The sequence below is a fragment of the Herpailurus yagouaroundi genome, unplaced genomic scaffold (assembly GCF_014898765.1).
Source record: "Herpailurus yagouaroundi ecotype Mexico unplaced genomic scaffold, PumYag 28, whole genome shotgun sequence".
NCBI classification, from domain to species: Eukaryota; Metazoa; Chordata; class Mammalia; order Carnivora; family Felidae; genus Herpailurus; species Herpailurus yagouaroundi.
In genome coordinates this window covers 72,584,382-72,611,080 of record NW_024412376.1, presented here as the reverse complement: position 1 = coordinate 72,611,080, position 26,699 = coordinate 72,584,382, and the positions used below count along the sequence as shown (strand labels likewise).

Sequence of the window (26,699 nt, the reverse complement as noted above, 5' to 3'; positions counted from 1 at the left end):
TCCCCCGTTCATGCTCTGTCTCTCTCTGTCCCAAAAATAAATAAAAAAAAAGTTGAAAAAAAAAAAAAGTCTAAGGAAGATTTTGTGACCAAACAAGTCACCTCCATAACAAAATATACCATAAATCATGGTCAGAGTAGTAATAATGTCCTTTTGGCTAGGCGCTACTAGAAATTCCAAGGAGACATCAGGAAACATCTGAGTGAAATATGTCATCAGTGAAGTTTGGCTTGTTTTGGCACTAATTTTTTACTTGACTTGAGTTGTAGGAGGAACAGACGCCTTTGCACATTGCCTCTCGCCTTGGTAAGACAGAAATTGTCCAGCTGCTTCTACAACATATGGCTCATCCAGATGCAGCCACAACAAATGGGTACACGCCCCTGCACATCTCTGCCAGGGAAGGCCAGGTAGATGTGGCATCAGTCCTCTTGGAAGCAGGAGCAGCCCACTCTTTAGCTACCAAGGTAAGGGGATGGCTCCATGACAACATGGACCGGGAAGGATCTGAGTCAGGATTCCTCTGTTCTACTATATACAGTATCAAGAAAGGTACATCTCCTTTAGGCCTCTGACTTCTTCCTATTTAAATATTTTAGATTCATCTTCTAAATCATCAAAGGGGATTGTGAAGTTCCATACCATGCCTTCAGTAAAGAGTGCTAGATTCCATCTTTCTAGTTAGTATTGTTTCTAATACAGGTATCTAGTGCTTTAACTGAGATTATTTCCATAGAGCAAGGGCCACTTTCTCTTCTCTTTCCATCATAAAATGTATAATGTAGTCCCAAGAGAAAAAATATAAGATTCTCAAATACATTGAACTAGTATTACTAATGAAGAAAAAAATTGCATTAAATTGGCAATACTGTATTTGCTAAGAGTTTTAGTACTATCTAGAAGTTCACCTCACTTGATCTTGCGATTTTCTAACTGTGGTATCAGCCAGTTATCATTCCCATTCTGCTCTCTAATATTTATAGGCTATATTCTTGCCTGGGTATGTACAGTCTCTAAATAGAGCTGTGCTAGAAAATCACTTCATTAGTTGTGTATTCTTTGTATATGCCAGCCTGAATTTGACTTATATTTGGAGTTTCATGCCGGGGCAGAATAATTTTTCTCCACTTTATACATCCTATTTGAAATTCACTCTGTGGATGTGACTTAGAATAAAACACAAACACACTCAGCTAATCAGTGCTAAAGAAATTGGACGAGTACAGAAGAGTAGGGAAATGAGACAAGTTTAAAGCCTACCACAAGTGTGTTGTTTGCAAGGCAAAACAATTCCCATGAGTACAGCAGTGATTCGTATTATTTAAAAGACATTTTCAATTTGCTCATAGTAAATAAGCATAAGTACTACATCTGAGGGAGAAGTATGAACTGGAGTAGTATTGTCGCATCTGTTGTACTAGCTGAGGGGCAACTGCTAGCTATGACTTAATCTGGTTGCCTGTGGCATGTTTTCAATGTAAGAAATTGATACCTATTCAAATGCTGAAATCTGAAGAGTTGCCAGGAATTTAAAAGTCATTTTTTAGAAAAACCCAAACCCAGAAACTAAGCAACAAACTACTAATAGCAACAACAACCACCCAAGAGAGACTGGGTGACTGTCTCATCAGATGAAGGTGGTAAATAATTTCAGGTATCTAAAATATAGAAATAGAGAATAAAATATGTGCCTTCCAAAGTTTTTTAGGATTTCAAAAATATGTCTAGAGCAATAGTAAAGTGCAGCAGTCAAATGGAAGGGAATATTAAACTGACCAGTTTAACAGTGGAACTCACTGGGGTTCTGATGGATAGTTGACTCATCATCATTAAAGCTGTTGGAGTGTTTATACATATCAGAGGGTAAACGAAGTCCTGATGAGGTTAACATAGGGAAAGAAGGAGTGTGTGACTTAAGATGCTTTCCAACCTCTATTTTGTGATTCTACATTAAAGATTCTATGTAGTTTTGTCTAGTAATAGGTTCCAAATTTATAAAGGGGCTGGATCACTCTTCCAGCAGGACTTTAAGGGTAAGGCATTTATTTTTCTTCCTTACCACATGGTTTTTTTCTCAAAGGATTCTTCTTCATCCTGATTGTCACGCCAACCATTGTGTGCATTGAGCAGACAGAGCACATTAACAGTAAATGTTGGCTTAAATGGGCTAGTGCAAGGAGGAGGAAATACTTCCTGTATTTGTCCCACACTTGGAGAAAGTGAAAGACTCATTCTCCTCCAAGGACTTATTAGTGCCAAAGGGTTCAAAAAGAAATAAAAAGAAAAACAACATCTTAAAAGTAATTTGTGTGGTGACACTGTGAACGGGCAATATTGTTTCTGGGGAGATACTCTGTATTGCAACGAAGGCTTAAATGGTCCCAAGGATAAGCTATATCTTACACCACCTGCCACAGGCACATTTACTTTGTGTGTTGTACAGGCCCTGGTCAGCTTTAGAATTCTCCCACTCCACTGTAGTGCCAGAAGAGCATGTGGCTAGACTGTCTGGACAAGAGGATGGATTTGAGATCATGGTGTAGGAGCTGTGCCATCCTTGAGATCTGAGCCCAGCGACTTGGCTGTTTTTGTAACACACTGCTAATTACAGAGAATGGCATTAGTCAGGCACATAAGTCATTGAATCTATAAACATGGGTAAGAGAGCATTCTTTTAAAAAAGCTTTACACTGTGGTGGGTTTAAAAGTCTGGTGTAGATCCGCTCAACATTGTGCCAGAAGTAGAAGTGTATTTTACAAAAGGAATTGGTCTTTTATACAGCGCAGGTCTTCTGGGAAAGGGGATAACAGGAGGTGCTTTTTAGTAGTGAACATTTTTTTCTCTGTCAACCATTTATCCTGCTATTTCTGCAGAAGATACAAATCAACTGAATCACAATAATAATTTTTTTTTACCATTGCTGTTGAAATATCCTAAAATTTAAATGAAGAAATTTGGAATTCAGGTATTATAAAGAGAAGGCAGCTGTTGTCTCAGTCCTATTAATTTTAGAGACAAGAAAAAGCCAAGCTCCCCTCCACATCCTGCCCAACTCACTAACGAGAGCCATTTTAGGGACACTGGTAGCTTTTAAATCCCAACCGCATAAAGTCAAATGTCAATTTCTAAGCCCTCAAAATAAAATTTGTTTTGTTCAGTCTATTAAGTCAAACTCTTGTGCATTAAATTTCCTTCTTTTTTTCTAGTCCTTGTTTGTGGCTCACAGATTTAATGCTTCTCATTATTTCTCCCAAATAGAGAGACCCAATATAGTTTGCTTAATATGTTAGCAAATAAAACAAGTTTTGTTAGGAGTCACAAAAATAAATATTACATTTTACTTTTGTTCTTCACATTCCAGAAAGGTTTCACTCCCCTGCATGTAGCAGCCAAGTATGGAAGCCTGGATGTGGCAAAACTCCTCTTGCAACGCCGTGCTGCCGCAGATTCTGCAGGGAAGGTAAAGGTTTTTACTAATACGTGACATTTTTCAATTAGCAATAATCGCGCCTCGGATAAACCTCATTGGCTACGATACTGCCACTGCGCAAAGCTAATATGTGACATTTTTATAACTCAGTCAAGTTGGAAGCTTTGGAGATCTGTGCTTCAGGATATTTTTCCCACTCTCCTGAAAGGAATATGAAAGCAACTGATGAAACTATGCCAAATAGACATGATGGCTCTCTGTCCGTGACCTGTCCACATACACACCAATTTAGAAGGCATTTAAAGCTGTGCCTCCAGTGTATGTTCTTGTCACAACAGGGCCCAGAACATCTCTAAATTTAGAAGAGCCCTTGCAATGTTAACGTAGTAATTCTTGCATAGCATTTTAGACTTCTTTTTATGGTGGATATCAAGATAACCTGTGCTAATTTAAGCTCAACCAAGCGTTTTCAGTTTTAGCTAAGTTTCTAATATGAAAACCATTAGGCATTTATTTGATTTTTTATTGACCGTATTAATTAATTAACACAGACTTAATATACATCGGTTTCCATGCATTTTGGTAGCTTCAGGGCAGCTAACGCTAATTTATTAATGCTGAATTTAAACACACCCTTTACAGAATGGCCTTACCCCACTCCATGTTGCTGCTCATTATGACAACCAGAAGGTGGCACTGCTGTTACTGGAGAAGGGTGCTTCCCCTCATGCCACTGCCAAGGTGAGGACCGCAGACAAGGGTTTACAGATACAGGGTATAATATAATCTGACCGCACGTGGGAATTTTTATTTTTTTAAATTTTAATTCCAATGTAGTTAATGTACAGTGTTATATTGGTTTCATGTGTACAATATAGTGATTCAATAATTCCATAAATCACCCAGTGCTCATCATGACTAGCGCCCTCCTTAATGCCCATCACCTGTTTCACCCATCCCTCACCCATCTCCCCTCTGGTGACCATCATCAGTTTGTTTTCCATAGTTAAGAGTCTGTTTCTTGGTTTCTCTCTCTCTCTCTCTCTCTCTCTCTCTCTCTCCCTTTTTTCCTTTGGTTGTTTGTTTTATTTCTTAAATTCCACACATGAGTGGAATCATATGTTATTTGTCTTTGATTTCGCTTAGCATAACACTCTCTACCTGCATCCATGTTGTTGCAGGGAATTTTTTTTTAAACACATGCTATCGTATAATTGCAAGTAGTTCTAGTGATAGTAGCTTTTGATATTGACTTTTTAAAAAATTTTCTACCAGTTGCTTCCACAAAGTCGTTTAAGATTTTTTACCAGTCAGTATAGATTAAGGGGATGTGCCTACGAACCAATAGAGATGACTTTTATTGCCAACACTCTGTTTTAGAGACTGAAGTTTTGAATTTTGAGAAATGAAACCTCATAAAGGCAGATAGGTTTTTTTCTTTTCCCCTGTAAACAGCGTGTTCTCCTATAACATAACCTTTGAATTGTTCATTCCTTTAGACTTCAATTTTTTCATTGTAGTATATGTAAGACTCTTTATTTCTTTTTCTTTAAATAGTTCATCCATGTCAACTATAACATACATCCTTTTAAGTCACTAGGCTAGGAATTCCTTTTTGGTGTACATGTAGCACCAATTTCTGAGATGGTCCCAACTAAGACTTGTACCTACGGATAGGGCATCTTTCGCCATTGGAGCTGTCCCTTATTTACACTGAAAATACACATGAATGTCATATGATACATAAAGTAATCATTGTACCTTTCATTAATTCATTCGGCAAACATGTACTGAGGACATATTAGGATTTATTTAAAAAGAAAAAGTATTTATTTTGTTAAGAAAATAGTCATGTAATGTTAGATGACATAATAAAACAGCGCAGCTACCGTTTATTAGCCAAGCACTGTGCCTACCACTTTACATGCAATATCTCATTTAAATTCATAATAATCCTTTGAGATTGGTGTCATAATAATTTCTATTTTACAAATAAAGAAGTGATATTTGAATAGGTTAATTTGTTCAAAGTCACATGACTAAAAAGCAATGGAGCTAATATTTGGCCTCAAGCAATTTGACTTTAGAACCAGCACTCTTTTTTTTTTAGTTTATTTATTTATTTATTTATTTATTTATTTATTTAGGTAATCTCTACACCCATCATGGGCCTCAAACTCACAACCCCAAGATTGTCAGACGCCCAACCGACTAAAGCACCCAGGCGCCCCTAGAACCAGCACTCTTAACCACTAGGTCCACTGTGTCCCAAAGCAGTAGAGAGAGAGAGAATTAGTCTACTTCTATTATACAAATATGTACTCACATGTCTATTTAAATTACATAGTTATACATATATAATAAAATGGGATACATTATATAAAAAGTATACTCTGTATAATATTATATATTTCATAAAAAAGTATGTTACATATAAATATACACAACTTTGTACATATAACTACACATATGTCTATATATATATTTATACATTACATATGTATGCATATTTTATTGGTACAAATATACACTAACAATAAAATACTTAAACTATCAAAAAAGGAGGACAAATATTGATAATTATGCTTATCATTCTTATTCCTTGATACTCTTTTCTTAGTAATCTCATCAATTCTGTATTTATTTGATGTCTTTCTTCCTGCTAGATTATAAATACTTGAGGACAGTAATTATGTAATATTCATTTACATATTCCTGAATTACTTCATACAGTATTATGTGGGTTCTCAATACATTTAAATGAAAGAATGAAGGCTAAGAAACTATTTCAATGGAATAAAAAATATCTGCTCACTTAACATGCCAGTATTTTTTTCATGAACTTTCCAGGCTGGCCATTATCAACATAGATATGAAAGATTTCATCAATACCCAATAATTCTTTAACTCTTCCTATGTATAAAGAAAGGATTGTGGTAAAACATTGTTCTCCTCCCACAAGAGACTCTCAATCTACTTGGGAAAGAAGATCTAAATTATAAAATAATCTGTATGGTTTTGCCAGAGAGACAAATATATCCCTGATCTCTAGCCTCTATGGTGTATGGTCTTAGCCACATGCATGGAGTCCAGAAGACCAGGTAGAGCAATCCTCTGCTCCGGAGTTCACAGTAGGATGGGTGTTCAGGAGGCTCCTGTGGTATCTTCCACTCATCCACCCCAGCCTGTCAATGAGCATGAGTCCTCTGGGACTACTCCAAAAAGAGGAACAGAGAGAGAGAGGGAGACACAGAAGCTGAGAGAGAGAGAGAGAGAGAGAGAGAGAGAGAGAGAGAGAGTAAGCATGAGCGGGGGAGGAACAGAGAGAGAGAGGCTGAAACACAGAAGCTGAAACAGGCTCCAGGTTCTGAGCCGTCAGCACAGAGCCCGACGTGGGCCTCAAACCCATGAACCATGAGATCATCACCTGAGCTGAAGTCGGAGCTTAACCGACTGAGCCACACAGGCACCCCTCCCATCCCCACTTTTGACTATTCACTGCAACCACCTGTCCCAGCCACAGACATAATCTCTTGGGCCTTAGAATCTGTTTGCTTCTTTCTACCAGAGCCCAGAGCTTTTCTTAGTTTTTATTGGATTTTTTTTTTTTTTTTAGTTATTTGATTCCAAAAAATGTCACTGTACATGAAGTATGAGGGCTCTTCTGATCTTTTAGGTCAAGTATCTACTGGACAGTCAGATCTCTTATATTGTCAAAATTGACACTCTCTTTGATGATCTCTTATGTTGTTTTGATAAAACCTGCTGTTCTCATCCACATAAGTCTCTGACTTCCTAACCTTGGTAAATTTATTCTGATAATTCATCTAATTTGCGTAGAGCCTATGTGCAGGGATGGGAGGTGTTTGGATGGAAGAAAATACACTACAGTGGCAAAAAAAAAAATACTAAACTTACATGGTCCATAAAAATTTATGTGTCCTTTAAAGGAGCTCTTGGTTCTAAGTGCAGTGTTCTCGAACACCTGAAGAATCTGGGACCTACGATAATATCATGAAAAGGCTTCTAAGGAGAGTTGCCACATTTCCTCAGCAGCTGAAAGGGAAATATCATTTATTTGAACTGAAAGAGGCCTACTTTTACTCGGAGAAATGGGGGGCAGAGTAGGTAGATAACATAGGACGTTGAGGAACAAGATTCGATGATGGCATATAAAGACATTTAAATTCTGAAAACTACTTTTTATTTTTTGGTTCCCTTTGCAGTTAGGCTTCAGGAAATAACATAACCTAAAATGACCTCTTATGATAAACTCACAAGAAGCAATTGATCGTTATGCGGCCTTTACCTTCGTTATAACACAGTTAATGTCAAAAACCACCATTTTTAGTTTCTATTACACATTTTTCATGGAAAATTCTACCAGAAAAAGAAAGTTCTACCTTTGAATAAAGAAAAGGAAAGGGAACAATATAGGTTCCAGACTTACATTTGTTCCATGGGTCTGTTTGTTGTTTCTTTTAACCAAGTATAGGGTGTAAGGTGTAGCTCTTGTCAGCAAAGTCTGAATTCCTCTGGTCCTCTCTACAAACTCCCACATAAAACTAGTAGCCTCATATGTCTATTTTTGAGCTACAGGTTATAGAGGCAATGGGAGATCTAGGATTTTACCTGGCCACAGGATTAATATAAGCTAGTTTTGTTTTTTTTTAAATATCTTTTCCATTAGAATGCAACCGCTTAAAGACAGGGATTGTATCTTGTCCACCTTTATATCCTCACACTCTGCGTGGTATGTGCTAGCTACTTAGTAAATAGCTATTGAATAAGTAAAAAGTACAATCCAGCTAGAAGCATAGTCGCAGGAGTGTTATAACAAATATACAATATAAAATATACAATATAAAATTCCATTTTATTCTGTACTATTAAAACTGTATCCGAAGCATAGCATTCAGTTCTGGGTAGCACAGTTCAAGACCAGTGTTGACAAACTAAAATCAGTCCAGAACAGATCCTCCTTAATGGAGAGGTCTGGAGATGGGGCTTCTATCAGGAATAGTTGAAGGACTGGGGAAGTTTAACCTGGGAAAGAAGAGTAAAGGGAGACATGAAAACCATCTCCAGGTATTTAAAGGACAGTCATAGGGAAGAGGAACCTGGCTTATTTTATGTTGCTCTGCAGGAGACAACCTATCTTATAAAAAGAGATGTTAAGCTTTGGGGTTTTTGTACCTATACCTGTCTTACAGTAGAATGGGTGCCTTTTGATGTTGGTTGTAAAGATACGAGTGGGTGTTGTTGGATAGGAACTTTAATGGGTAAGAATCTAGATCTACTGTAAACTCACTTTTTAACTTTTCTATTGATTAGAGATTCTTATTTCCTATTGAATATATATTCCTACTTGAATATATATGCAAAGATATATATTAAGGCAAGTGTCAAACTTACAATGTATATATGTTTTTGTTTTTGTGTTTTTGTTTTTTTGTTTTTTGTTTATAGAATGGCTATACTCCTTTACATATTGCTGCCAAGAAGAATCAAATGCAGATCGCTTCCACACTCCTGAACTATGGAGCAGAGACTAACATTGTAACAAAGCAAGGAGTAACCCCACTCCATCTGGCCTCACAGGAGGGGCACACGGATATGGTCACCTTGCTTCTGGATAAGGGAGCCAATATTCACATGTCAACTAAGGTATTCTGTTTTTGCCTCTTGTTTTAGCCAAGAGTCTCTCAGATGAGTGTAAAGAGAAACCAATCAAAGATAACGTGTAACAAAAAAATGGGGGATATATTAAAAGGAAATAGAGATATCTTATAGAATTCAAGGACAGTAACAGTCGAGTCTTCTGATGAACAAGAAACCACAAGGAAGCAAGAAGCGGACTCTCTGCCTATATGGCTACATTTCTGAATCTTGACTTTTCCCTGTGAGTCAGTTTCATTTACCTGTCTCTGCAGCTCTACTTTCTCTGCTTCTCTGTGTTTTGTGAGCAAAGTGATGACCCCATAGCTCCGAAGAGGTAACATCACTTCAGTTTAAGAAGTCAATCCAGATTGCCATAATACCTGCCGGTCATAATCCCAAATTTCAGAGAGAGACAGTAAGAGTGAGGGATACAGAGAGAGGTGACAGTTCTCTGGGATCTGGCCCAAACAACTGCTTCTAAGCTGTTGGTCCATGGCCACTACCCAAGCCATTCTGGAGCCTGATTGAGCATCAGAGGCACCTGAGAGGTTGGGGGGTGGGGACAAGGAACTCGCTAGAAGTCTGTATAGCCAACTTCAGCCTAGCTTGAGTAGTTGTGGCGGTGGTGGCCAGGGAATTAGTGTTTTTAATAAAGAACTGCAGTCGTTTAAGCCTTTCTCCAGAAAATGGCTCCTGAGGACAAGCACATTAACTGTAATAGAGCAACAGTTAGGAAGAAGAGGAAAATATATTCTTCAAATATGAAAATATTTGGACTTTACAAGTACATGTCTGTCTATACATCTCCCTCTTTCTCTCTCTATATATATCTATAACTCAACCTACCTACCTGCCTGCATACCTACCTACCTATCTATTTAATGTATAGTAAAACATTATACTTACATATACTCCCCTGGAGCCAGCTGCTGAGAAACTAAAAGTTGAAGCCTATGTTTATAAGTCAGTTCATCATTTATATACTTATTTTTACTTTTTTTAAGTTTATTTATTTATTTGAGAGAGAGAGAACAAATTCCAAGCAGGTTCCGTGTTGACACAGCACAGAGCCTGATGCAGGGCTCTGAACCCACGAACTGTGAGATCATGACCTGAGCTGAAATCAAGAGTCAGACATTTAACGGACTGAGCCACCCAGGTGCCCCAAGTTAGCTCATCATTTAGATCTCTTAATGCTTTACGTAAGACAAGTTATAGGTTTAGTGAAAATTAAGTTTCTTAGGATTTTTCACAAACGCACAAATACAGTGTTTTCTACATCTCACCGTTGAGCTAATTAATGCTTTTGGAGACTCAGTTGTAAATTGGTCTTAATAACATTTATCAATATGTTATGTAGCATTATGTCCTTCAGAAATAACTATGAAAAAGACAGTTGTCTTGAATGCCTCTAGAGTCCGTTTCCGTGTCTTTATCACTCAGAAATGCTCCAGTAAATCCCTTACCCTTATACACTTCTCTGTTCTCTATCTAAAGTCCTCACAGATCCTTTTTTTATAGTCAGAAATAATTATAGAGTTGGCTCTCCAAAAGATATTTATTTATATTTTAGCATGAATGAACATGATTAAGCCTTACATTCAATATATCAGCTGTCATTACAGTCTGGGGCATGAATTTCCTTGTGGTCATCTAAACCATGCCATTCAGGTGGTCATTTACCTACTGGGGATATTCACACTATGAGACCAATGGTAGAATACTTCACTTAACATCAGTATATGAAGAGGGCAGAGAGTTTTTATTGTCCATTAAAAACAAATATGCATTTGAAAATAAACACAAGAAATCCATAAACAAATCAAGCAAAATTTTGAGTAGAATGAAATTCTAGGCATTTCATGAAACTGATCATGCAATGCTTCTGATACTGCTATTTTTAATTTGTAAAAATGGTGTACTCATATCTGGAATCAGTTAACTATGTACTCTCTGATAGTATTCCTCTAAACATATTACTTCCTTTGAGGGAGTTTTATCAGTCACAGTCAGTGAATATTTATGAATATTTTTGAGTTGCATACTTCACAGTGAAGAAATATTTTCAGTTTTGAACCACAAACTAATTATGTTATCTTCATAACAATGATTTCAATATTAGATTTGAGTGCTGTCTTAAATGAAGGTATGATGTATTTGTCACTAGAATAAAACTTTAGGGAATACGCTTATATATATCTTAATAATAATACAATATATAGAATCTATCTATAAAAATATAACCTTACCCTTTGGTTGGTATTATAATGAGCTAATGCAACTGCAGGTAAAAAGCAAAGCCAATAATACATTTTTCTAAAGCCTTTGAAACATGCATATATTCTTTTGCTATTCAAGACCAACTGCAATCAATAATTTCATACTCTCCAAATGATTACTTCTCAATAAGAACTAAAATATAGAAATTATATTACATTTCTTATCCAGTCACCATGTGATAATGAAAAAACAGTTGTAGAGTCCACTAGTGCATTTCAGGAAATAAGTTCCTCTTTTTGAAAAGAAGTCCTTCAACATCTTCTGTTTTCTTGATTTATTAGAAAAGTTTTCATAATTTGATTTAGGTATGCAATTTTATCATAAAAAAGTGTAGAGGATTCTCATCTTGGCTGTTAGTTTGCAATCTTATATTGTAGAAAATCTATTCTGCAAATAGTATAGAAAACAGCAGATACATTTGACATGCCATTTAAAATATCTTTGAGATAGTTGATGATCATTTCCCTTCGTAGTCACTTCAATGACATTTTAAAAGACCAATTGTGTCCATAAAGAGAAATATTTTTATGTTTGCTGTTTTCATATGAAGAAACTCAAAATGAGGAAGAATCTTCTGTTTTGTCCTTATATTCATGTTGTTCATACTTTAGGACCGTATAGTATTTGTTTAGAAGGACGTTTTGGGGCACCTGGATGGCTCAGTCAGTTAAGCATCTGACTCTTGATTTCTGCTCAGGTCATGGTCTCATGGTTCATGAGTTCAAGCCCCGCATCCGGCTCTGTGCTGACAGTGGGGAGCCTGCTTAGGATTCTCTGTTTCCCTGGCTTTCTCTGCCCCTCCCCAACTCACCCTTTCTCTCTCTCTCTCAAAACAAACAAACTTTTTTTAAAAAGTCCTCTTTTTTCAGTTTATTTATTTATTTTGAGAAAAACTTTAAAAAAAGTCCTTTTTTTTTTCAAAGTTTATTTATTTTGAAAGAGAGAAAGAGCGAGAGTGGAAATGGAGGAGAAACAGAGAAAAAGGGAGAGACAGAGAATCCCAAGCAGGCTCCACACTGTCAGGGCAGAGCCCTACATGAGGTTTAAACTCCCCAAATGTGAAATCACAAAATTAAGAGTTGGATGCTTACCCAACTGGGCCACCAGGCACCCCAAGAAGTGAGCACATTTTAATGCAAAAGGTTTATCTTCCATCTCATCCTGATGGTTTATAGAACTCAAAGCCGAGCTCAGCCAAAACTATAAGGATTTCAAAGCCCCAGGCCTCAAATAAAAAAAAAAAAAAAACTTCTCTCTAGTTGGAGAATGTTTTTCTCTCTGTACATTTATTTTTTTAATTTTGTTTTTTAAAGGTCAGAGGACTTGTCCATTTCTAGGAGTATTCCCTGGCTAGCGATCATGAATTTTCAAGAACATGGCTTAGCTGTCTCAACCTAACCTGACTGCAAATCCATGGTCAGGGGAGGCTGGTCGATTCTAATTGGATGTGAATTGGGAAAGTGGAGGTGGGGGTGGGAGTAGGGGTGGGCAGGTGGATGGGGGCTGACAACTCAGAACATAAAGAAACTACCTCAGTATACAGCTGCAGGATGTACAGGAAGAGGATGCATATCCCAGGTATTTGAGCAATAGTAGGGGGAGAGAAACATGGAATGAATATACTGCTAACTAGCATACAGGGAAGAAACTTTTGTTCACTGATATATTCAAATACCTACAACACTTCATGGCATATGAAAGGTAGTCAGAAAATACCCATTAAATACACAAATGATTTAGGATTTAAATTTTTTTTTTTAACGTTTATTTATTTTTTTGGGACAGAGAGAGACAGAGCATGAACGGGGGAGGGGCAGAGAGAGAGGGAGACACAGAATCAGAAACAGGCTCCAGGCTCTGAGCCATCAGCCCAGAGCCCGACGCGGGGCTCGAACTCACGGACCGCGAGATTGTGACCTGGCTGAAGTCGGACGCTTAACCGACTGCGCCACCCAGGCGCCCCCAAATGATTTAGGATTTAAAGGGATTCTTTTAATGTCAGTTTTGTTAGAAACTACTTGCACATGTAGTGAGGCTGCCAGATTGTGGCATTGACTTAATAAACCAGTCTTTCCCTCTTCTTTCATCTTGTATTAATTCATAACTGTACTTTAATTGCATATACAAATAATCAAAATATTTACTTGATGTGTACATGCCAAACATTTTACATAAAGCTGGCCGATTTATGGTGCTGTATATAAATGATGGGGTCACGGGGCGCCTGGGTAGCTCAGTTGATTGAGCGTCCGACTTCGGCTCAGGTCATGATCTCACAGTCTGTGGGTTCGAGTCCCGCGTCAGGCTCTGTGCTGACAGCTCGGAGCCTGGAGCCTGCTTCCGATTCTGGGTCTCCCTCTCTCTCTGACCCTCCCCCTCTCATGCTCTGTCTCTCTCTGTCTCAGAAATAAACATAAAAAAAATGAAAAAAAAATAAATGATGGGGTCACTTTTTAGTTAGTATTTAGAGGAAACTCCAAGATTGTATACTATCCTTGGTACTGGAGAAAACTGTTCTCAACTCATTTCCTGTAACCTTGTACATTTTTTACATTGAGACGATATTTTATTGATGAAAATACAGATTATTGCTACAGTTATAAAGTAGAAGTTGGTTGACTGATTATTTAAGGGAATAACTAATTTCAGCAGGTGGCACAGATGGATTTGAAATGAATGTTGGGGCGCCTGGGTGGCTCAGTCGGTTACGTGTCCGACTTCAGCTCAGGTCATGATCTCACAGTCCGTGAGTTCCAGCCCCACATTGGGCACTGTGCTGACAGCTCAGAGCCTGGAGCCTGTTTCAGATTCTGTGTCTCCCTCTCTCTCTGACCCTCCCCCGTTTGTGCTGTGACCCTGTCTCAAAAATAAATAAACGTTAAAAAAAAATGAATGTTGTTTGGAAGCTTATTAGCTGAGTTATTTTAAGCACATTATAATATAATATAAATACATCATATATAATATAAATATTTAAGTACATTATAAGTACCCAAATGTAGAAAATGTAATTTGTTATTGAAAGTGTTGATTAACTTAGAGAATATGTCATAAATGGAAAGACATATTAACTTTGAGGGTTTGTCTTAGATATCAAAAGTTGCAGGTTCTGGGAGACCCTGTGAATTTTCTGGGATTTTTTTAATAGCTATGACATTATAGATGATGAAATATATTTTCTTTTCCAAATACACCCATTTGCTTCCCTTCTCTCTCTAGAGTGGACTCACATCTTTACATCTTGCAGCCCAGGAAGATAAAGTGAATGTTGCTGACATTCTTACTAAGCATGGGGCTGACCAGGATGCTCACACAAAGGTAAAGCAAATCACCTTGGATAGTGTGACAGGTTCTGAACTGGATGACTCCCAGTAGCCCCCATTTAGGTCACCCAAGTCCAAGCCCCTCTCCTCAAAAGCCCATTCTGAGTTAATTATGACTCTGTTTTGCTCACAAATCTATAACGGTTCTCCAGTTTTGCTGGAATCCAGTCTAAATGGAGACGGTGATATCAGGACCCTTTAAAACAGTGCTGGCTTAAGTCCACCCTCTCTCCCTTATTGCTTCTGCCAGTCAAGGTGACTTTGCTGTTTTCTTCCTGTGCTTACTTGCCTCCAAGCCCTTGGTCTTAAACTGGCTTTTCCTTCTCTATGCCATGAAACTTTTCAAGCCCACCTAAGCTACATTTTTCATGTATCTCTTCCACATCCGGCTATCAGACTCCATCTCTCATCTCTGTTTTCAGATTCAGTTATTTGTGTCTCTCTTGGGCCTTTGTCAGATGGAGTCACACACGTGTCTAATTCCCTTTGCTGAAGTTCCATGTGCTCCGGGATCTGCTTCAGTCCATATTTGTATCCACAGAAAGTGTCAATAATCTGCTAAGTAATCCTTACACAGTGGAATAGAATTTCTACCCATCATACCATAGTTGAAATTCTACCTAATCCCTCTCTCCTTGAGTATTAACCATTAAGAGTACTTATTTATTTGTCTGTTTGTTTATTTATTTATTTTAGCTTGGTTACACTCCTTTAATTGTGGCCTGTCACTATGGAAATGTGAAAATGGTCAACTTTCTTCTGAAGCAGGGTGCGAATGTCAACGCAAAAACCAAGGTAAAATATGTGTACTCATTTTTATTTTCTATAAGCAGAAAGCTTCTGCCTTGTGGACACTTCACTAGCTCACCATAGCTACAAATGTACTTTTTTCTTTTTAGTTCTTCTGAAGTGATTTTGAATAAGCAATATAGTTTTGTACAATTGTTTGAGGCTTTTCATTCTCATAACCTTTGACAGCCAGGTAGGTTAGCTTCAGAACTACTTTTATTGTAGAGTTAAAGTAGCTCATATCCAGTTAACAATTTACCGCAGAATACAATAAAAGCCTGTTAGAACACTTTGATATTCTGGCTGATTCTTCATGTTGTTTCAAGGCCTTGGCCTGCCTTCCTGTCACCCCCTCTTTCCACATGAAGAAATGTAGACATGCAGCCTAGACCCTGAGCCTTTCATTTTTTAAAAAAAAATTTAAACTAATATTTATTAAATGCAAGCTGTGAGTCACATATACATTATATATGACTTTATTTATATTAAATCATTTAATCCCTAAATAACCTCATAGTCAGATGCTAGTCCTATCTCCATTTTACACTGTGAATTTAAATAACTTATCGAAGGTCACAAGAGTATATATTGGAAGAATTGGAATTCATACTCAGACAGTCTGCCTCAGGGCCAAAGCTCTCAAAGCTATAGTATAATGATCTAACTTCTACATCACTATAGGTCATTAATGTCAACTCACTGTACCTAAAATCTTATCAGTCATCATTCAGTCTCCTACCTGACATTTATTCCATGCTATGAAATCCTTCTCTTGAGTTCTCTCACCTAGTCATCCTTTTCCTTGTTTTCGAGTCTCTATATTGTGACCTGAACTAAGTTGCCAGACGACCACTTCATAACTTCCCTACAACTAAACTAGCTTATCAGTGCTTCACTTTCTCACAACAGTATTTTCCTATACTATGTCCTGTGAATAGCAATAGTGCTTCCCTTTTAAATGTGTGCGTACAACATTTTTATTAGCAGTACATACCTCTAAATTTCTGTGTTTTTATTGGTGACGCATGCTAAAAGGTTGGGTATGTTCTAACCACCTCTTCTTCACCCTTGAGGGAAGGATCTCACCCTCTAAATACAGAGGATATAGCTGAACACAGGACACTCAATATCATGTAAACTTTAAATCCATTGTATTTCACTTAAAAAATGTTTATTACCCTGTGATACCTTTCACTTGTTTCTCCCAACTCTCCACCCCCTGCCTCTAGCAACCATTAATTTGTTCTCTGTATCTATGAGTTTGGATTTTGTTTTGTTTAGATTCCGCACAGAAGTGAAGTCATACGGTGTTTTCTTTCTCTAACTTATTTCACTTAGAATGTTGCCCTCCAGGTCCATCTATGTTGTCGCACATGACAAGATTTCATTCATTTTTATGGCTGAATGATTTACATTGTGTGTGTGTATATGTGCAATTGTATTTATTTTTTCATTCATCCATTGATGGGCACTTAGTTTGCTGCATATCTTAGCTATTATAAATAATGTTGCAATGAACACGGGGGTGCAGATATCTTTTTGAGTTCATGTTTTAGTTTTCTTATAAATACCCAGAAGTGGAATTTCTGAACCATATGGTAGTCCTATTTTTAATTTTTTGAGGAACCTCCATACTGTTTTCCATAGTGGTTGCATCAGTTTACATCCCCACCGATCCCACCAACTCTGTCACATTTGGACTATCACGTGGTAATGCTTAGTAAGGCAATGGTGCGTAAGGCCTGGGTTGCAAGTTCTCAAGGATAATGCAGAGCTGACCTGAGCCTAGATGTTTTTTCTAGTGGCAACTGAAAGGTCCTACTCAGCAAAACAAGGTTGGAGCATGACACCATACTTCCAGGCACTCAAATTGTTTCAAGGGAAAGAGAAGTGAATAATATAGCTACTGCTACGATGGCTAATATAACTTGCAGCTCCAGGTTCTTTGGTCCAAAGAAATATGTAATTACATGTTTGTTCATTTAAGTTTATATATCAGAAATTCTTTATTGCAGCTATGTGAGTGGGCTCGACTAAATTAGTGTGAGCGCATTCAAGAGTTTTCAAAGTCATCGTTCAAAGATGCTAATAATTAGAAACGTAAGTTTTGGAAGTTAGTCTTTTTATATCCTCTTAGAAGCAGAAGCACAATCATGTCTGTACATAAGCATATTTACAAATGGAAAATAGTTGTTTTTAAAATCATAACTACTACTATTGATATTTAAGATTCAAAACTTCTCATGTGACTCTGGGAGGAACAGCTGTTGCCTAGATTCTGAGCAGTTCTGGACTTTTCATAAAATTGTACTTAGAGATCATGTAAAAGGTTGAAGATGAATTCTTGGGTATTAGCACCCAACCCCATTTCTGCTGAGTCAGATCACACTTAAGCATACAGGAAAGACATTTTTTTTTTTTTAATGTTTATTCATTTTTGAGAGAGAGAGAGCATGAGTGCAGGAGGAGCAGGGAGAGACGGGGACAGAGGCTCCAAAGTCGGGTCTGCACAGACAGCAGCAAGCCCGATGCTGAAACTAAAGATGAGCTGAAGTCGGACACTCAACCGACTGAGCCACCCAGACACCCCCAGGACAGACATTCTTATTGGAATCCAGGTCTTCTGAGAGGAATAATGGTAGCTCTGCAATGAGACTTTGGTGGAACTTGAAAACAGTTACTGTAGACTTTTGTTAAGTGTGTCAATGTTGAAATAATATTTACAAGCCAGACATATTGTCTAGATAACGTCATTTACCCGCTTGGGGTTTGGTATACAATCACATAGACATTTGGTTGAGAGAAAAATCTCATTTAAAATTTTCAAGTTTTTAAAAATTGAACTGTGTAGATTTGACTTGCTTCTGGAAGAAAATATTTCTTTTAATATGTCTTCAGAGGAGTGGACAGATACATAAATCAAAAGATGTTCTTTTATGGGGCGCCTGGGTGGCGCAGTCGGTTAGGCGTCCGACTTCAGCCAGGTCACGATCTCGCGGTCCGTGAGTTCGAGCCCCACGTCAGGCTCTGGGCTGATGGCTCAGAGCCTGGAGCCTGTTTCCGATTCTGTGTCTCCCTCTCTCTCTGCCCCTCCCCCGTTCATGCTCTGTCTCTCTCTGTCCCAAAAATAAACGTTTAAAAAAAAAAAAAAAGATGTTCTTTTAATACTTTTAATAAACACTTCAGAATTTTTTTCACATCAAATGGCATTTTTGGAAAAGGATTTATGTTTTCTGCCTCACATCTCATGTAACTATGGTTACTAAAATTTGTTTTGTTGCTGTGAAAATGTAAACATATGTACTGCCTTTCCCCTCAAACATTCATGATTTGGTATAAAAACTTAGAAAAGTGAACTTGTTTTATGGGACTATTAGTTGCTGAAAATTAAAATGAAACGCTATAACATCAGCTTGCGGTAACCCAGATTTGGTTAATTATATGATCAGTTTGCGAAAAGGGTTTAGAACTTCAGCATGTAAAAGAAAATTTTCTTTGTGAAATATAATGCAAAGATCATAGAATTCTTCAATGAGAAAGAAAAAAAATACCAAAATAATGTTTCTTAGCATATATAACTTTAGATAAATCAAAGTTACACAGACAGCACATCTGATCCTTCACCAGACTTGAAATCTTGGCCATTCCCATTTTGCAAATGAGAAAATGAAGGGTTAGAGGGGTTTGGGGATATGCTAAAAGTTGGCAGAACTGGGTCAAGAGCTCCTAGCAGAATGGGCGTAAGACCATGGGTAAGCTGCAACCAAATGTTCATGTAAAAGTTTTTGAGTTCCTCCAGACTTCCCTGGCAAATATACTCATGCACCAGAAGCTTCAGGTAAAGGTTAAATTAAGTCAGGCCCGGGAGACATTTTCCTGGCTATGATGTCCACTGACAACTTGAAAAATGTGAGCTCTTGGGGGCAAGAATGTTACTCTGACATTATTTTTTTTTTTTAATTTTTTTTTTTCAACGTTTATTTATTTTTGGGACAGAGAGAGACAGAGCATGAACGGGGGAGGGGCAGAGAGAGAGGGAAACACAGAATAGGAAACAGGCTCCAGGCTCTGAGCCATCAGCCTAGAGCCTGACGCGGGGCTCGAACTCACGGACCGCGAGATCGTGACCTGGCTGAAGTCGGACGCTTAACCGACTGCGCCACCCAGGCGCCCCTACATTATTAATTTATGGAAGCACAGTGTCTCTTATTTAGCACATAACATGTGGTTAGTAAATGCTTGTGGAACTTGGTTGATACTGAAGAGGTGAACTAAATTTGGTTGGTGGAACATTTGTAAACACAATGGAAAGGAAGAATTTTCGGGAAAAAAAATATCACTACTTTATGCATCTCAGATGTCCATGAATTACTTTAATTGAGAGCAGAGTCCCTGCAATAGCAGGTTTCTCAGAGTCCCTGTAATCGGTTTATATTTCCAGGTTGCCTGGGGTGATTCCATTGCAGGGATGAATACCAAACATGGCAGGGCTGATGATGTTCTAGACTGAAAGGCTCTCAGACTGATAGACTCTCACACATGTGGGGACATCCCCATGGACAAAAGGGCCACAGCAAAAGCATAGAAGGAATCATGTGGCACCTTGTGCATACAGACACTTCATGTAGATAGGAGTAGTATTGGTCACGAGGCAGCAGTGACACTAGATAAAGGGATATATATTCCTACAAGTTCATGGTATGAATGGACTACTCAGAATTTAGAACCCAGACAATGGGGTCTCAAATATATAGATGAAATTTTATCAGGATGAGGCAGGGAGATAATAAAAAAGTAGTCTGATAGCCATTGGCCATTGTGATCTATACAGGTTCTGAACCTAGAATGATCACAAAGAAATGATTTAACTGTTGTTTTCCATTTAATCACCTCTGACACAGGAAGAAAAATATTCATTTATCCAATCATCTATTTACTCAGTCACTCATTATTTATGGGACACCAACTATGTACCAAGCACCTTCATTTTTAGGATGATAGCAAAGATTAAAAGACAAATATAAGGTCTGGTATCCGGCACAAAGTGAATGTTCAATGAATAATAGATAGTAATGCTTTGTTGTGCCTCCAAGGATTTGGCACCCTTTGTTTAATTAACATGAATATGCAACCAACCTGTGTCCTACCTGCCATCCACTGGAGTTCTGAGCAAGACTGGCTTCCCACTAACCTCACCAGCAGCTCCTCACAAATCATGGATGACAGAGCTTTCAGCTATGAGGAAGTTCAGACTAGGATGTTAAAAAGAACCTAATTCTTAAAGTCATTTTTTGTTGAAAGTGGGCCACTCAGCTTTCAACGAAATGTTCCATTCTCTAAGTGTGCTCTTCTTGGACCAAAGCTGCTCTCTGAAAGGAATGGAAGATTTCGATTTCCTTTCGTTGGTTTAGAACCCCTAACGCTGGCCCAAAGATTATTAGAAAAGCCCTAACAAACAAGCAGTGGCTTGTGAAAATATCCTGTGCATCTTTCCCTTAAAAAGATTTTGAGATTTTACTCTTTCTTTTTCCCCGGGGAAGAAATCATTGTGATAATGCCCTTCTGTCATTAGAAATCTCTCAGCATACCCATTTTTAATGCTAATTAGTTAACATATAATAATAGCTATAATTTGGAGTTTGTTAGTCTATTTCATCAGCTAGTCTTTTCTCTTCGTTTAGCAGACCATAAGGTGAGAGGGAGTATTTGCTGGTGAGAAATGGGGTGGTGGTGATACTGCGCTCCAAATAAAAGGCATCCTTGATGGATTTGCTGTAAATAAGACTAAGAGATTCAAAATGAAGGCTAACCTAGTTTTCCTTCTCCCGCTGCAAATCTATGGTCGGGCCGTCGTCGCCACCGTCACCCACAGAACGGCTACACGCCTTTGCACCAGGCCGCCCAGCAGGGCCACACGCACATCATCAACGTCCTGCTGCAGCACGGGGCCAAGCCCAACGCCACGACCGCGGTAAGGCAGGCGCCGGCTGCCCCTCACCACGCTGCTGCTTCCTCCTCCTCTGCCGCCCTGGCGGCCCCTTGTCTGAGCTGAGTTCAGACACATCCCCCTTCGATAAACCCCCGCACTCTGGAAAGCCCGGGATTTCTGGAAAGCCTTTCCAGAAATCAGCGTGACTTCTCCGGTAGTGCTTCCCGGGGAGAGAGAGCCGTGGGCCCGACTCGGGCCGTCTCTCTCTCTCGGGGGAGTGGGGCCCTGCGTCTAGGCTGCTGGAACGTGCTCTGCTTACAGCTGGCGCTCAGATGTGAGCGCGAGTCCGCCCCTCCCGCCCGGCCTTCTTAAGGGAGCACAGTTTGCGAGGCTGCTGGCTTAGACAAAGCTCTTCGGGATGTGGAGCCATTGAAATGTAAACTAAGCGGTGCAATTAAACAAACCGGGATCCCCAGTGGCCTGGGCTGGAGCCTGAGTTGCTGGCTCGCGCTCTTTTGCTGCACCGTGAGCTCTGTGCACAGCTGTAGCTAAATATGTTACTGAGTTCCCTGTGGTAACATCTTACCTGCAGCAGATGGCCTGACCTCTGATGAGGAGTAAGAATATTTGATACTTGCTAATAATTTTTGGAGGCATCATTCTCCGATCAAGAGGTACTTTCCTAAACACAGTGCAATATCTGTTGGGATGTTTGACAACCTTAGGGTTAAAGCGTCAAGTGCTTCTTATTAGAAGAGCAGGCAGATGCAGCTTGTTGTGTTACCATGGTGACCTGGGCTATAGTCTAAAGAAGTTACAAAGAGATTCAGCTGTAATGGTAAAAACTAGTGATTTTCCTAAGCTGTGCCTTGTTTTGGAAGGAAATGCTGGCTCATGCGGAGCAGCCGGTGAGCTCATTGGCTCACGGCGCAGTCCTCCCTCTCAGTTCTCACTCTTTCTCTCTTTCACTGTCTCCAGAATGGCAACACTGCCTTGGCGATTGCTAAGCGTCTGGGCTACATCTCCGTGGTCGACACCCTGAAGGTTGTAACGGAGGAGGTCACCACCACCACCACGGTGAGTAAAAGGAACTGATGGGCTTTGGCTCCATTGTGTTGGTTTTCAAGCCACACACTTTTCACGTATAAAACGCGTTGAGCTTTTGGTTTTTGAACTTCTTTTGGTGACTGTATTGCAGAACATAGAAGTATGCAGATGTAATAAATACATTTACACAATGGATACAGGGGTTTTAGCTTCCTCTAGTTAACATCAACCCATATAAAATGTAAACATAATTTTATTATATTTAGTTCTCCCCCCCCCCCCCCCCCACCGCCCCGGACTGACTTCTTTGTCGTTTCGCTGCTCTGCCCTTTCACTGTAGTTGGGTGTGACACCTACTGCGGGCACAGTTGTGGGACACTCCACAGCAAACTTCTGATCTTAGCCATGAGGTCACTCCAGCCTCTGGAAAGACCCTCAACCTCCAGATGCTGGGCTCATGACTGGATCAAATGCATTCCCGTGAGAACAGTTCATCCTCACTTTCTTATTTCTGATTATTCCTTTACTGAAAAAGAAAATTGATTGTACTTAGTAGGTAAACTATATCTGTATCATGACAGAGTATATATATGCTTAATTTTTTTTTTTATTCCTTTGAATATGATTGCTGATTCTTTAGGAGAAGCGGTGATAATCACTGCCGTTTGCCAGAGAAACTCTAGGAGAGTGAAGGCTATGGTAATAGTGAGTTGTAAGGCTCTCTTACTATTCAGTTGGAGCAAAGCTTAACGGAGGCCTCGGAAGAGGGAGACTCACAGCCGAAAGTGGAAGTGCTATTCTCTTTGAACTTACTTCTTAACTTTTTTTTCTTAAGCATGAACTCTAAGAACAACAGCTCTTTAATTTCTTTTTAAAATAGAAAAATAGAGCAACAGTAGAACATTAGATGTTCTTTAGAGACAATAAGATCATAAATCAACACAAAAAAAGTCTGGATGGGGTTCTAGTAAATGTCTTAAGCGAGCAATGATGCATATGGTTTTAGAACACTTGTTTATTTTGAGATATGTGGAAAAAGAAAGGAATTTTATTCTTCAGACTGACACCAAGCCCCTGTCAACATTGAGGTAGATGGAATACAGTTGGTTTGATGTGAAATTTTAAATAGAGTGGAGTATGATTTATTAATGAACTAAAGACACAGCCTGAATTTAGATGGGAGAGAATAGTACTGCTTGTTTTCTCAAGCAGAATCTTAAAACCTTCAGCTAGTGCACCACAATATTTTGTTTAAAGATTTAAGGTATAGCTTCAATAAATTATATAGGAGAAAAAACAAGTCTTGTCACTGTCTGTCACTATACTTCTCAATTGTTATGTGTGGCTGAATCTTAATGGCTTTTTCTTACTAGATGATTACTAGAAGAGGAAAATCTTCATATTAGGAACCTATAATATGTGTCTTTATTTGGAAACTTTGAAACAATGTATAAATCACAGATAAGTAAAGGCTTTAGTGGCAAGATTTAGTGGCTAAGCACATCAATTCTTAGAAGTCATGTTTTCTGTCAACTTTATTAGCTTTTCCATGCTCTGGTTATCACGTACATACATTTTTATCAAGTGACCACTAGATGGCAAGCTTGCTTTTTTTTTTTTTCCTATTTGATCTGCTTTTCCATTCATTTCTTTAAGTAACTCATTTTTTCAATATTTATTAGATAAAAAATATGCCCTGGGGTCTGTGCTGAGTACCGAAGAGTCATTAGTGGTGAAAACATTACCACCACCAACCCCCTCCCCTCCCCTCCCCAACCAGCAGCTTACAGTTTAATGGGAGTGGAGAATGAGGCATGTTTTGTAAGAGTATAAATTCTTCCTTAACATCAACAGAACTATGGGACTTACGTGTCTGGTTTCAAAGGGATTCTAGGCTCATAAATATTACTTAGAGTGAATTATTTTAACTGTATAGTTCTATATTTGAAAACAGGAGCAATTAGCTTGCTAAATGCTATCACTAAACAAGTTCAGATACCTTTCAGAAATTAGACATGTGGTTGTATCTCTACCACATGTAGCTCTAGTGGAATACGAAAACTACTCTTAGAGCTGTGAGCTTTTTATCTTTTCTGGTAACTATGATTCTTTACCCTGCCTAGCTGAGCATTTCCTCAGTAACAACCACTATACTTAGAAATCAAGTTTCTAGGTAAAAAGCCAACAAACAAATGTAAAACATAATAGCATGTTTGTTTTTAGTTGGGATGAGAAGTCATTGCCTACATTAACTAAACAAGTACCCCCTTTATCTAAATGGATAATTTTATTGGTAACATGTTTTGATCCTGCCCTATTTTTGCTTTCTGCCTCTCAGTATTGAATTCTTCTCTTAGAATTGTGAGTTTTATTGTTTCGTGAAATGGAATTTGGGATTAAGGATTGAAAATACGAACTTATTCCTGTTTATTATGTGGGCCTTCTTACTTTGCACTTCCTCTCTTTAGGAAGAGATTTTCATTCATACTTTTTTCACATATTGTTATGTGAAGCATGTTATCACATGTTAACATAATTTTAATGATATTAAAAATTAATATTTAGCGATTACAGATATGGCAGGCATTGAGGGTAGATCTAGGATTCAAATTTAGGTTGTCAAATTCTGAAGACCATGTTCTTAATCACTCTGACATAACTGATCTTGACTTTACTAAAAGTAGCTTAACATGAATTTTGTGAAAGAAGTATTTTAATCTAGGGGTGCCTGGGTGGCTCAGTCAGTGAAGCATCCGACTTCAGTTCAGGTCATGATCTCGCGGTTTGTGAGTTCGAGCCTCGTGTCGGGCTCTGTGCTGACAGCTCGGAGCCTGGAGCCTCCTTTCGGATTTTGTGTCTCCCTCTCTGTCTGACCTTCCCCCGCTCACGCTCTGTCTCTCACTCCTTCAAAAATAAACAAACATTAAAATTTTCTTTTAAAAGAAGTGTTTTCACCTTATTTTCTATTAAAAACAACCCACTTAAATAGTGTTCTTTGTTGATTTTCCTGGAGGTATCATATTCAATGTTATTTTCTAAAGTCTGCAGATTCACTAAGGACAATTTGGAACTACTCACTGGTGAATAGGCAAATAGCAGAGACCATTTAATAATTATGTAAAATTAATAAAATTAAATTTAATGTTACCACCATTTAAGTGTAACAGTTGAATTACAGCTACACAACAAATGTACAAATTTCACATAAGTAGATTCATACGATGTGCCATTTGAGCAGCCATGTGAGTTCTCTTCCATGAAAGAAAGTTTCCCATGCTAATCCTCCTTCCAGAGTTCTTTCCCCCAAAGTATGAATAAAGTCATTGTGTAGAGAGAAGAGTAAGGCGGCAGTCTGTAAGGGAGAAGCCACTGCTTCAGAAATTTCTGAGACATTCTGGAGTTGTGGTTTGTTTCCGTAACCTTTGCTTTTCTAACTTCACTTTGTAAGACCCAGTGGGGGATATGAGGCAGTTTAGCATTCTCCCAGGATTACAATCATTGTATGTTTGCCAGAATGGACATCCAAGTGTGGGGGACACATTTCTGGCATCAGAAGCCGACAAGCTCAATTACCTAAAGCAGTTTGGAAGACTGAGCTATGACTCATCCCTCTACTTATGATCAGCTGTCATTGATTATTTGTGTTATTTACATAATTTCAGAAATGATCATGTTTTAAGTTGCATATGATCACTGTTGTGTAGACTAAAAATTACTGATTCAGCTACTAAAATAACAATGACATCATAAATTACTGAATAAGCTACTAAAATAAAAATGACATTATATTTACATTAGCATTTAAACATTGGGGAAATTTTTGACAAGAAATTAAGGAAATGTAAATATGCAGTGTCCTAAATCTTATCTAATGCTGTAAGTCATTTCAAACAGGAATCATAACAACAGCAATGCAATAAATCCATTTGAAGTTATCTGACACCTTTTGAGGTGGAGTCAAGATCTTTTTTTGAATACAGGTCCATTGACTAGAAGAAGGCTAAATGATCATTCTTGCGCAAAAAAACATTATGACATACTATGTTTTATTTGTGTATATATCCTATATCTATATCTTGATAGTATGTCTTGATATATCTTAATAGATAGTATCTATATCTTGATAACTATATCTTGATCTAAATACTATCAAGTATATTATCTTAAAGCAACGTATATTATCTTAAAGCTTAAACATTATCAAGTATATTATCTTAAAGCAATGTATACTTAAAGCAA

General features: G+C 38.2%; 1 protein-coding gene and 1 pseudogene across 25 annotated transcripts in view; one reads left to right on the top strand and one right to left on the bottom strand.

Annotated features, from left to right (window-relative positions):
• Nucleotides 1–235: 235 nt before the first annotated feature.
• Nucleotides 236–26,699, top strand: part of ANK2 (ankyrin 2) — a 108,790-nt gene continuing 82,326 nt past the window's right edge. For 17 of the 25 annotated variants that reach the window (XM_040475465.1, XM_040475439.1, XM_040475493.1 and 14 more), the window contains exons 1-8: nt 236–467; nt 3,363–3,461; nt 4,074–4,172; nt 8,901–9,098; nt 14,592–14,690; nt 15,392–15,490; nt 21,357–21,455; nt 22,392–22,490. In XM_040475465.1, the coding sequence (XP_040331399.1) occupies nt 342–467; nt 3,363–3,461; nt 4,074–4,172; nt 8,901–9,098; nt 14,592–14,690; nt 15,392–15,490; nt 21,357–21,455; nt 22,392–22,490 (918 nt within the window). In that variant the 5' untranslated portion in view covers nt 236–341. Of the gene's footprint in view, nt 468–3,362; nt 3,462–4,073; nt 4,173–8,900; nt 9,099–14,591; nt 14,691–15,391; nt 15,491–21,356; nt 21,456–21,962; nt 22,088–22,391; nt 22,491–26,699 lie in introns of those variants that run through there. The other 8 variants (XM_040475597.1, XM_040475592.1, XM_040475569.1 and 5 more) reach the window with 6 other exon arrangements.
• On the bottom strand, nt 3,344–3,556 carry LOC121040613 (uncharacterized; annotated as a pseudogene).